Source organism: Ursus arctos, unplaced genomic scaffold (genome assembly GCF_023065955.2).
Source record: "Ursus arctos isolate Adak ecotype North America unplaced genomic scaffold, UrsArc2.0 scaffold_30, whole genome shotgun sequence".
Lineage (NCBI taxonomy): Eukaryota > Metazoa > Chordata > Mammalia > Carnivora > Ursidae > Ursus > Ursus arctos.
This window is the reverse complement of record NW_026622986.1, coordinates 16,069,298-16,081,894: the sequence shown is the minus strand read 5'-3', so window position 1 is coordinate 16,081,894 and position 12,597 is coordinate 16,069,298. Positions and strand designations below refer to the sequence as shown.

General features: G+C 43.2%; 1 protein-coding gene across 1 annotated transcript in view; it reads right to left on the bottom strand.

The window, feature by feature from the left end:
• Positions 1-2,656: 2,656 nt before the first annotated feature.
• CUNH10orf67 (chromosome unknown C10orf67 homolog) overlaps positions 2,657-12,597 on the bottom strand; it is a 138,828-nt gene continuing 128,887 nt past the window's right edge. Inside the window, exon 16 of the mRNA XM_026478934.4 lies at positions 2,657-3,880. Coding sequence (XP_026334719.3) covers positions 3,789-3,880 — 92 coding nt within the window. The 3' untranslated portion in view covers positions 2,657-3,788. The remainder of the gene's footprint in view (positions 3,881-12,597) is intronic.

Genomic DNA, 12,597 nt, shown 5'->3' with positions numbered 1-12,597 from the left:
CGTTTGGATTTTCAAAAAGACATGTGGACTTCCACTGGCGCAACTCAGAAAAACAATTATGTCCTGACATGCTAAATACAAATGAAATTTTTAAAAGGGGCAATCCTAAATGAGGGCCGCCTGCCTATAACCCCTCACCCAACTCTGGTGCATAAAATGAAATATTAGGGTTCAAAAAGCAGCATTTTGGCAATAGCAAACGGGTGACGTCTCTAAGCACTTATTTGGAAGTTTTTCCATACTTTTCAAAACATACTTGACGCCTCATTTCTTTGAGAGCTGCTCAATAGACACCATGAGAGGCGAGCTGAGCTGCCCCCTCCCCAGCTTTCCCCTTGCTTGCAACGCTTTCATCCAGGGCTTGAATTGTGTTGTCAAAGTTTAGTAGACGAAAGAGGAGGGGGCATGAGAACGGGGGAGGGGGGTGTCTTGAAAAGTCTTGGAAATCGGTATATTTTGCAGGTGTAGAATGTGCCTAATAACCATGGCTAGTGCGCGCTCCCCAATGGCGAGGGTATGACAGGGACAGCTGGCTCAGTTTTCAGTGTGAAAACACCCCCTCGGTGGACCAAACACAACGACACTGACCTTTCTGCGGGGGGAGCCAAGATGTGCCTTTGACTGAATTAGCCATAAAGACGTCTTGCTATGACTTTTGTTCCCCACGAAAGCAAAGAAATATTGCGTTTAATATGAGTGGTACTGTTCACAGCTTTTCCGTGCCCCTTAAGAAATATTACAGTGCTGATTTACTGGCCGTCTTCGACTGAGTTGGCCCCAAGGCCGAGGGTGGAGGGGTGGGGATGGGGTGGTAAGGACAGAAGAGGAGGCCTCGGAGGCAGTGCACTGAGTTGCCTGTTTCCAAAGTTCTCTCTTTGCAGCGGCAAATTTATCAATCTTTCCATCTGACAATACTTAGAAATATATCATTGTCATCCAGAGTTGTTCGATAGATGAACTTCAGGCACACCAGCCTTTTCCAAGGTCAAGTTGAAGATTCTTGTTTGCTGTTTAACTGGGTTGTTTAAAAACTCAGAACAATGCCTGCCTGTTAAATTTTCACTTGTTCTCATGGGGCATTCGAAAGCAAGTTTTCCTATTGACCGGGAGGGGCACATTTCACCCTCTTGAGCTTCTGAATTCAGCAACCAGGGCTTGGCAATGAAATCAACAGGAGAAGAAATGAGATTTAACCTTAGCTCTTGCGGACGCCACAGAGATTAAGCCATCTCTCACATCTCCTCCGAGTGTGTACTAATTTTTCTCTGCATGTCGTGGGCTGGTTATAGCCACACGCATCTCATTCAACTTTCTGCCTTGATTCTAGCGGGAAGCTGCAAATACCCTCCCCTGAAGTAGAAGCGCAAAAACATTGTGGCCACTCTTGTCTTTGTCAGCACACAACCTGTTGCTCTAAGGACGCTATAAAATAAAGCCAGCCACTAAATCGTCATGTTTTATGGACATATTTATTTATGTTTTTAATGGAAACACTGGCTTCACAGTTTCTTCTATATCTGCGATGATTGATTTTTTTTTATTCAGCCAACTTTTATTTACCTTGCAAAAATGTTCGGGACCAATGTGATAAATTACAGATATGCAAATTTCTTTGAATGGTGTTGTAAGTGTGTCTAGCTGGAGCTGAATAACTCCTTGCAAGTCAGTCTGTGCGCACTCAGGACCCCAGGGAGCTGATCAAAGCACCCATTCTCTTTCATCCCCGGTATTCTCCTCCAAACTATTTCGATACAATATGTTTCCATGATGCACTTAATGTGCTAGGGACATAGAACTCATTACAACCTAGCTAGTTCTGCCGATCTCTTTGTTCCGAGGCAGAAAGTCAAAGAAAAAAGGAAAAGCGTTGCCAGTTGCCAGCTTTCTGAAATGCTAAAGCATGCGTCATTTTTCACCAGGTCTCGTCTTGATATCCTCAAAAGACAAACTATGAAACCGGCCTCAGCCCTTTCTGGCATTAATTACACTGCTGTCCGGCCGATCTGTTTTTCCTATTATATGCATTTCTCAGCAGGGATTTTTTTTTTTTTTTGCGAGACTAATGCAGCTGCAAGTTAAACTATGAATGCATTTTTATCGCTATGGAAAAAATAAGGGAAAAGACTGCAAAACGTACAACTAAACTTTTTAAAGCCTTCTGGTAGCTAACAGATTAGGACCAAACTTGGGATGTTTTTTTGCAACTTATGCAAACCTGAAACTAAGAGTGTCAGGCGTTTCCAATGCGCCCTGGACGTTCTGTGGCTTACACTCCTTGTGCCATTTGAAATTCTGCTTTGGTACTCAGATAAATCTTGAAGGTGAAACCCTTCAAGGTTTCTGTTAAAATGCTGAAATGAAAGTCTGTGCTGCACCCAGCTATGAGGCTGCTTCCAAGGAATTTCTGTCCAGGCTAATAGTACAGAGAATATAAATTCTATTTCATTTCCTCCCGTTTCTTGTAGGGTTGATTGGTTGGTGGAAATGGCTGGCAGCCAGTTCTGGGAAAGATTCCAGACCTGACTCCGATTAACCCTCTCTGGTGAAACTCTGCTGGAAACCAACTCACCAGCAATTGCCATTAATCTACTTACTAATTAAGCCAATTCATTTCTAAAGGAGAAAAATTCCTTTCTTTAGCCAAACTGATGGGAGGAAATTTGAAAGAAGCGCCAAACTGTGTAACTGTAATTCAGCCAAGGACTGCGAAAACAAGGTGTTGATATATAGCAGCAGATTTAAAACAAGTTTCTAGGGCAACACTCCTTTGGAGACGGCGGCATATAGTCCATAGGACATGAAGCTCGAATAATGCTCTCCGGCACTACGCCACCCCATGCACTTGCGTTGAAAATAACACGTCTCTCTCCAATTAAATCTTGTGCCTTTTACGCACAAATAAATCGCCTCTCTAGCTTTCTTTCACACCAGAGTATATCAGCTTTATGTGACAGCTACCACAAATATATTTCTCGAGACTTAATAAACCGCTTTAGAAATTTGTCATCCAGAGTCTGCGTTTCTGAAAGTGGGCTGCAGACAGGGCCTCGCTTGTAGTTAGGGGAACAGAAAGGACCACGCTGAACATTACGCACAGGAGAAAGCAAACCGGCCTTTCAGGTACCTGACATCCTGGAAGGAATAATGCGTGAATCTTGGCCTTGATACCTACCGGGAAGCAAAACTCCAAGGAGTTTCCCACTTACCAAAGAATTGTTTGCAGCTTTTAAGATAAGGCTAGGAGCCCAGTGCCCACATAAGACACGAGTGGACCTCCCTAGAGGAAATGTAAAATCCCCTTGGACGAGGCTTGTTAAGGCTTGCTCGGCTTCCTGGGGATTAGTTGGCTGGCCAGGAGGAGCAAATCAGTTTGCCTTTGTGTTACCCAGAAGTACCGGATGGAGAAAAGAGGCCCTGGAAGTTTAGTGCCTTGAACTTTTTAATCGAAGTGCATCCCTCCCCACCCTAAGGCTTTGGGGCACCCTGCTGAGCCCAGGAAAGTGTCCCCAGTGGATTTGGCAGCCCCCCTTGGAGTCTGTGTGTCAGGCTCACTCAGCATGAGCGAGCACCTGCCTTAAGGGCTTGGAAAAGTGCTCACAGCGGGCGCACGTCGCATTCTCTTCACTTCAAGTGTGGGTCTCGAGTGAGTCTACATCATTGGGGAGGCAGAAGGGCGATGTTAGAACCACCTGGGAGGTAGTCTCCCCCGTGGGGGAAGCAGGCCTTACGCGGGGATAGGGAGGGCCCTCTCTGTGGTCCCGCTCAGCGCAGCCCAGTGCCCTTCCCCATTACTCAGTAGCATCCATATCATTCACTGGGGTGTTCTGGGGTATCGATGGCTTCTCCAAAGGCTCTTCCTCCAGCGTTTCTGACAACCTCCCTAGAAATATGGCAAAACGAATAGACGTGAATTTTGTTTTACTTGCTACACAAACCGCTTCCCACTCCTCACGCAGAGCTCTTTGCCTCACATTTAGTGGGTCTTCCCAGCTCTGGCCCCAGCTGGGGGCCCCTTCAGTGACCTGAGTAAGGGTGGGGGGGTGGGGGGAGTGGAGATCAGGCAGTCAGATGCTCCTTGGCCTTCAAAACAGCTTGTGTCAGCCAAGTTTTCCTCTGAAACAGTTTTCCTGCTGCCTTAGACTGTGGAAGTGGTCTTAGGAGCCTGTGAACAAGGCCAGAAAATGACCTTCTGCTGAGGGCCCCTTTGCTAGAATTAGGAGCAGTTGTAGAATTTAAAAAGGCAGGGCTTGTCTTGTGCTTGGGCCCAAGGATCTAACTAAGATTTAAATTTCCATTTGCATGTTCAATCTTTCCTCCATCTGAAATAGAAAATTCTGCATGAGAAGGAAAGAAAACCCTATTGGCAGGGAGGGGTTCTGAAGTTGGGGCGTGGGGAGGTTCCCTCCCACTCAGGCTGGGCTCTCTGCTCTGTAGGGAGGGACATTTACCTGGTGCGTAAATTGTGAGGAAAGCGTTGGGGGTCTGAGACAGGAAAGCCACGACATGGGATGTGATGTTCCCGCTTTGAAGGGGAACAAAGGCCCCGAGCTAATCCCAGTGAAAGCCAGGAGCGTGGACAAGGCAACAAAGAATTGCAGCCTGCGGTCACCGGTAGGTGTCAATGTGGACACTTAGAGCCGGGGCGGTGGGAGAGGGGGACACAGAGACAGGCTGTCATTCCAAGGCTTAACATGAACAAAGATAAAAACGTGACAACCTCGCCTTTCAATGGCTGGGAGGTTCAAAGTGGAGTGCTAGGGAGTCTATCTGGGTCAAGTCTTTTCTGAAGCAGGGCCTTTCTTTTTTGGAGTCAAGTATCAGCCAGGGAAGTTCTGAGGCCCTTTTCCCAAGGTAACTTTTCTTACGAAAAGAAGAATTCTTCAAAGTAACAGCCAACTCCAGCCACTTGCCTAAGGCAAAGAGATGGAGCTTTCAAGATGCCTAGACGGTCATATTGAAGGTGTTGTTTTCTGCACCCCAGAGACCCAAGGGGCTGCCTTAAGCCTCTGTGAACTTGAACAGCCTACCTTAACCTTTTGGTTAAAGTCCGTGTATTCTTTTACACATTTCATGAAAAGACATAACATTTCCTTTTATGAAACTGGGCGTACATGTAGATGAATCTACGGGTGCCATGATTTAGAAAGTATTCATTTGACAAAGACGTTTACCTAGGATACCGTTGAAGGAGTAGTGGACACCTGGTAGAGTTAGTACACCCATGGTTTCAGACTCATTCTTAGAAATCAGCAGACAAGACATTTGCCAGCAAACGGATCTCCTCTAGAATCTGGGAAAGATAATCGGGAATCTTCCGCTAACACAACTGATTAGCAAAGACTATCTCAGAGAATTAATGAATGGAACTGACAACAAATTCTGTTTATCCTAAGAACTCAGAAATGTTGTTTTCTTTAAATTTTGCCCTGAAAACCAAAATACAAGTTTAAAAATCATAATGTAATTAAAATTCTGATTTTCTTTAGTTGGGATAAGTCTCCTAAATAATCAAAAAAAGGACGTAAATATTCTTAAAAGACTAATGACATTTCACAGGTAATGCAATTTAGAAAGAAACACTTCCATGTTTTCTTTTCCAACAATGTGCATTTTTGTAAACTGCTATAAATTGCAATTCAAAAGCACTGATCTCGCCATCCCCAATCATTTTTTATACTGATCAAATGAATGCGGATACTCCCATTTGGGAGGGGCGACATGACATTTCACTTGGCAGTTCTAAACAGGTCACAGACCTTTCACAGACCCTAAGGCAGTGGGAGGGAGCTCTTTACTAAACCGTGTAACCAAATCAAACCAATGGTTACCCCTTTTCAAAACCATTGGAATGGTTTGCACAATGCTATTCACATAGCAGCACAGAAACTGAAAGGATGGTCATCCAATGGAAATTTCTTTCCTTTTGTTTAAACTTGCAGAGCTCAAAAAAGTCATACTTTGAAGGAAAACAATTACATTGGCTATGGTAAAAATCATAGGCAATACACATGCATGTTTATTGGCATAGCGTGGCATAGCGATAGTCACCCATTGGTATGTATATATATGCACATGTATGTATGTATGTGTATGTATATTTATTGGAGATGTTGCTTTGTTTGAAACCTTGGGCACAAAGACACAACATGGCTGCCCTGGAGATGACCTATTGCTTTCAAGTTGCCTGAACACATCAGAATTTCCATTGTTAAGGTTGATTAATTGAAACTGATAAGTTACCATGAATAAAGATTGTTTTTCTGTTTAATGTGGTGGGCCTGATTTGGTAAATGCCTCATTCATGTAGCTTTGCAGTGCAGCATATGGGCAAGAGTCATTCAGTATCACAAACATATACAATTTATTATGCTTGTATGGGCACAGCCAAAAGGCCTTTTTACTTTAATGACAAAGTTTCAATGAAAAATTCCATTTAAAGAGTCACTAGTAACATGCGGTGCGATTTTGTAACTTATACTCAGAGTTTCTATCTTGGAGTTGCTAGGACTAGTTTTAAAAATGTAATATTTAAATATAGTTTTAAAAAAAGATGCATATGTCCAACTTATACCATAAGTCATTGGGAATACAGCAGAATTTGTCTTCAATTTAGCGGGCACGTGAAGAGAAAGCACTTTATTATCTGATGCCACCTGTGTACCGTACTGTCGATAAAGTTACCATAAATGTTTCACTGAGATGCCACCAACGGGAGCTCCCGCTGCCCAGTTTACAACAGGACGTGAGGGAGGCTGGTAAATAACATGCCAGCTTCCTGACGTCTTTTTTTTATCTTATGAATAAAATCAGGAGACGATACTGGAAAGTCATTTAGGGCCTATCACATGAGAAACCCGTGGGTGTATTAAGTTTTTCACAATTTAATTACTGTTCTTAAAAGCCGGTGTCACTTTTTAAAGTGTTAACCAAATAAAGACTGTCAGGGGTGTTTACTGATAAAGGAAAGGTTTCTAATCTTTTTGTAACGATGAACAGAAACTCTGTTGCCCCTTTTTCATGGAGGCCGTTCATGTAATCCCCAGAAGAGTACTGACAAAAAAATATGAAAGACATGCAAATGAACTAAAGGAATGACTGTATCAAGCCATCAAAGAGATAGTTCCCATATTCAGCTTTTAACGTCTTATCAAATAAATTCTCTGGTCATTCATGTCCACGAAACAGTTCAAGTTCACCCAACATTTCTCAATTAGATTAGATGGGTAATCTCAGTTCAGCTCTTTCGGAGAGTAATAAACCACATTGGTCACAGCTGAGCACGGCTAGTATGTGTTTCATAAAGGACTGGACGTCCATTGGAAAGCTAATCAGTGCACCGTCACTTGTAAAATTCCCTCCTGCATTTGGAAGTGATAATCTGTATCTAATTTTTAAAGAAAAATTTACTCTCCCTTCACTCTTCGGAGGCCAATTTCTTTTCTGGACCTGAATAGAGATCATTGGTGCAACAGTACCAAATAGCTTTGGTATGTGTATAACAAAAACCCACCTCTTTGTAGAACATAACAAATTATGCAATGTTCACAGATGTGCTTCCCATTGTGCCTTTTGTGAGAAGATGAAGACCCAACTCTGTTCCCCACCCCCCTCTTTATGAAAGACTAGGCTGCCAACACAATCTGTCCTAATCCTAGAGGAAAATAAATACACGGACTAAGGCAGCTTTAAGTACTTATTTTTAAAGTGATTTTCATTTGGACTTTCGGTCTATGTCATTTGCACAAGTAGGAATTGGAAGTTCCAAACAGCCGTGTATTCCAACAAACAGGCGGTCGAACAAACGGCTTGGGCCTAAGGATTAAGATGTTAACCGTTTCTCTCACCCACCTCTGGAGTTTGGGTCTTTCGAGGCAATGCCGTTTTCACACAATTTCCTGCTTACATGTATAGGTTACCAAGGAAATTAAGTAATTCGTCAATGATAATATTTAAAATCTACACCCTAAAGAGATTTTACATGTTGTGTCTGTATTTTGGCTCTGGATTATCCTTCTCCCCCAGAATTTTCGGGCTGTGATTGACAGACGGCACTGCGTACATGGAAGGTGGAAGGCATGAGGACTTGACTTAGATATATTGTAAAATGAGTCCCGCAGTAAATTTAGCTAACAACCGTCGCCTTATAGAGATTTTTTTTTAAAGTTCTTCTCCTTGGGGCGCCTGGGTGGCACAGCGGTTAAGCATCTGCCTTCAGCTCAGCGTGTGATCCCAGCGATCTGGGATCGAGTCCCACATCAGGCTCCTCCGGTATGAGCCTGCTTCTTCCTCTCCCACTCCCCCTGCTTGTGTTCCCTCTCTCGCTGGCTGTCTCTATCTCTGTCAAATAAATAAATAAAATCTTTAAAAAAAAAATAAAGTTCTTCTCCTTGTGATGAGAATTTTTTAAGATCTACTCTCTTAACTTTCCAGTATAGGGCACGGTGCTGTTCGTTACTGTCATTCTGTTCTACACCCCTCCCCAGCGGCTGTGATGTCATAACCGGAGTTCGTGTCTTTTGATCAACCTTCCTCCAAGTCTCACTCCCTCTTTTGGGGGGAGAGGCTACAAATAGGGAGTTCTGAGTAATGAGGCAGCAGTGTCTGCAGAGGCACCGAGGGGCACAGAGAGGCGTTCTCAAGCCCACCCTCCCTAGCCGAACAGCCTTAAATTCTGGTATTTCTTTTATGGGATGTCCTAGTCTTTGAATGTCAGTACAAATTCCAAATACTAAGAAGATGTTCTGTATCCTGAGTGCCCAGCCCAGGGCTCCGCTTCTAGCAGGTGTTCATAACATCTGTGCAGTGGATGAATGAGTGGAATAGCAAAGAGAAGGCGAAAGCCAGAAAGGTAAGCAGTGTGGCTCCCTTGGGGTCCATGGCCTTTGCAGTTCCCCCAACATTGACTCTGGTCTTGGTCACCAGGCTTGCTTTGACTAGTGGGACAGGAGCAACTGTGGTGCCAGCAGAGACTTGAACAGCCCCTGTGCATTAGACCTTGCTCTCTTTTGCTGCTCTTGAGAACCCTGAGAACACCATGATCACAAGACTGGGTTGTGCCTGTTCAGTGATGAGAAATACAAGATCTGGTTACCCTGTCACTCCAGCTGATAGCCAGCACGAGGCCATCGATGGCCAACTGACCATGGGAGATGAGTGAGTGCAGCAAGACCAGGCAGAAGACCTGCCACCTAGGTGAAGGCATATATAAAGGCACTGATGCATGGAATAGCATGAAAGAGCAGGGAACAGTAAGTAGTTTGTTATGACTCGATCAGAGAGCCCAAGTAGGGGAGAGGCAGCTGTTATGAAAGGTCTTATATGCTATACTAAAAAACTTGATTTAATCCTGAAAGCCCTAGATATCTACTGAAGAATTAAGCAGGGGAAAACAAAGTGTGCAAAAGTGAACCCAAAATAAAATCTTGAGTGACTCCAGCACTTAATACTCAGAGCATGGGCAGAATTGGGTAAACATGAGAGGCTGAGAAAGATGCTGTGGGAAGTAGGAGGAGAATGACAACAGGTTGGTGACTTGGAAATCAAAAGGAGAGCATCCTGGGAATTAAGGGAGGCTCATTAGTAACAACAAGCTGGGGGCGGGGGTGCTTTGCGGTCAAGTGAGAGAAGTGGAAACCGTTTTCTCATTTGAACGATTTTGAGGACCTGGGTAAGAGCTGTGTCAGTGGGATGTGAAGCCAGAAGCCAAGTGGAGTGACCTGGAGAAGGGGAGGGAAGGGCAGAGGAGGGGCGAGAAAGGGAGAGAGCAGGTTCTGATTGCTCTCTGGAGGTCGAGGTAGGAGGACCAGAAGGTGCTTGCTTGAAGAGGAAGGAAAGAAAAAAGTAAGAAAAGGAGGTGTGGACATGTTTCTAGGAAGAGGACACTGGGACTGGGTGGGACCCTTTAGGCTGAGGACAAATTGGGATTTTGTGAGTTAGTAACCGAAGTTCCTAACTGTAGAAGTCTGAGCAGCGTGAATTTCAGATTCAGTTTTATTACACATTCATTGATCACTTAGTGAGGGCAGGAATGTGTCAGGTGAATTGATACACAATTTATACACAGGTCTTTTCACATTCAATTCCTTAATACTAGAATGTATTTTGAAGCTTGGAAGAAGTAACTTTCTAATCAATCAAGGGGAGAGGTCTCCTTTATGGTCAAAATTAGTAGCAGAACACGTAACGTGAAGTGGAGATATAAGGTCACTGAACCCATTTGGGACAGTGGCTGTCCATCTCGTAATTGTGGACGTCATGGAAGTTATTAAGTTGCCATTCTGTATTAGCTCCTACGGCTGTCATAACAAAGTAACCTAAAGTGGAGGGCTTAAAACAACAGATACTAATGCCCTCACAGTTCTGGAGGCTGAAAGTCCAAAATCATGGTGTCGGCAGGACCGTGCTCCCTCTCTGACCCTGGGGAGAATCTTTCCCTTCTTCTTCCCAACTTCTGGTGGTGCACATCCATCATTCCTGTTCCTTGGGTTGAAGCCACATCACTCCATTCTCTGTCTCTGTCATTACATGGCATTCTCCCCATGCGTCTGTGTCCAAATTTCCCTCTTCTTAGGACACTAGTCATAATGGGTTAATGACCTAACAACCTCATCTTGATTGCATCTGCGAAGATGCGTCTGTGTCCAAATTTCCCTCTTCTTAGGACACTAGTCATAATGGGTTAATGACCTAACAACCTCATCTTGATTGCATCTGCGAAGACCCTATTTTACAAATAAGGTCACAGTCACAGGAACTGTGGGTGAGCGTTTCAACATCTTTTGGGGGCAGGGGACACAGTTCAACCTGTAATGCGTTCTTCTCTGGAAAAGGTAACTCATTGCTTATTTCACAGGCAGAACATCAGGAAAAAGGACTTTTACTAAGATGCAACAGAGACTTTAAAAATGTTTTATTAGAAAACATAAAGAAATAAAAGGCATCCAAACAGGTAAGGAAGGAGGAAAACTCTCACTATTTGTAGATGGTGTGATAGATAGAAAACCCTAAAAACTGCTAGAACTGTTTAATGAATTCAGTAAAGTCACAGGATACAAAATCAATGTACAGAAAACTGTTGCATCACTCTAATAGTGAAACAGTAGAGAGTAAAATTAAGAAAATTATCCCATTTATAATTACACCAAAAATAATAAACTATCTAAGAATAAACTTAACCAAAAAGGTGAAAGACCTATACTCTGAAAACTGTAAAACACTGATAAAAGACATTTAAGAGGACAAAAAAATCGAAAGACACTACATGCTCATGGGTTGGAAGAATAAATACTGTTAAAATGTCTATACTACCTAAAGCAATCTACAGATTTAATGCAATCCCTGCCAAAATACCAATAGCATTTTTCACAGAACTAGAACAAACAATTCTAAAAATTTTTAAAGATGTATTTATTTGTCAGAGACAGAGAGAGCACAAGCAGGGGGAGTGGCAGTCAGAGGGTGAAGCAGGATCCCTGCTGAGCAAGGAGCCCTATGCGGGACTCGATCCCAGGACCCTGGGATTGTGACCTGAGCTGAAGGCAGATGCTTAACTGACTGAGCCACCCAGGCATTCCCAAACAATTCTAAAATTTACAGGGAACCCCAAAAGACCTCGAATGCCCAAAATAATCTTGAAAAAGAAAAAGAAAACTGGAGGTATCACAATTTCAGATTTTATTTTTTTATTACAAAGTGGTAGTAATTAAAACAGTATGGTACTGGCATAAAAATAGACACAGACATCAATGGAATAGAACAGAAAACCAGAAATAAATCCACAGCTATATGATCAATTAATCTCTGACAAAGCAGGAAAGACTATTCAATGGGAAAAAAACAGACTCTTCAACAAATGGTATTGGGAAGACTGGACAGCCAGATGCAAAAGAATGAAACTGGACCACTTTCTTTCACCATGCACAAAAATAAACTTAAAATGGATTAAAGACTTAAACGTGAGACCTGAAACCATAAAAATCCTAGAAGAGAGCCCAGGCAGTAATTTCTGTGACATTGGCCACAGCAACATATTTCTAGACATGCCTCCTGAGGCAAACGAAATACAAGCAAAAATAAACTATTGGGACGATATCAAAATAAAAAGTCTCTGCCCCGCAAAGGAAATAATCAAGAAAACTAAAAGGCAACCTCCAGAATGGGAGAAGATATTTACAAGTGACATATCCAATGAAGGGTTAGTGTCCAAAATACATAAAGATCCGATACAACTCAACATCCCCAAAATAACCCAGTTAACAAATGGACAGAAGACATGAGCAGACATTTCCCCAAAGAAGACATATAGATGGCCCACGGACACACGAAAAGACGCTCAACATCGCTGATCATCAGGGAAATGCTAATCAAAACTGCAATGAGCTATCACCTCACACCTGTCAGAATGGCTGAAATCAACAACAACAGGAAACAACAGGTGGTGGGGAGGAAGTGGAGAAAGGGGAACTCTCTCTCTTACACTGTCGGTGGGAATGCAAAGTGGTGCAGCCACTCAGGAAAACAGTGTGGGGGTTCCTCAAAAGTTAAAAAATAGAGCTACCATATGATCCAGTAATTGCACTACTGGGTGTTTACCCCCAA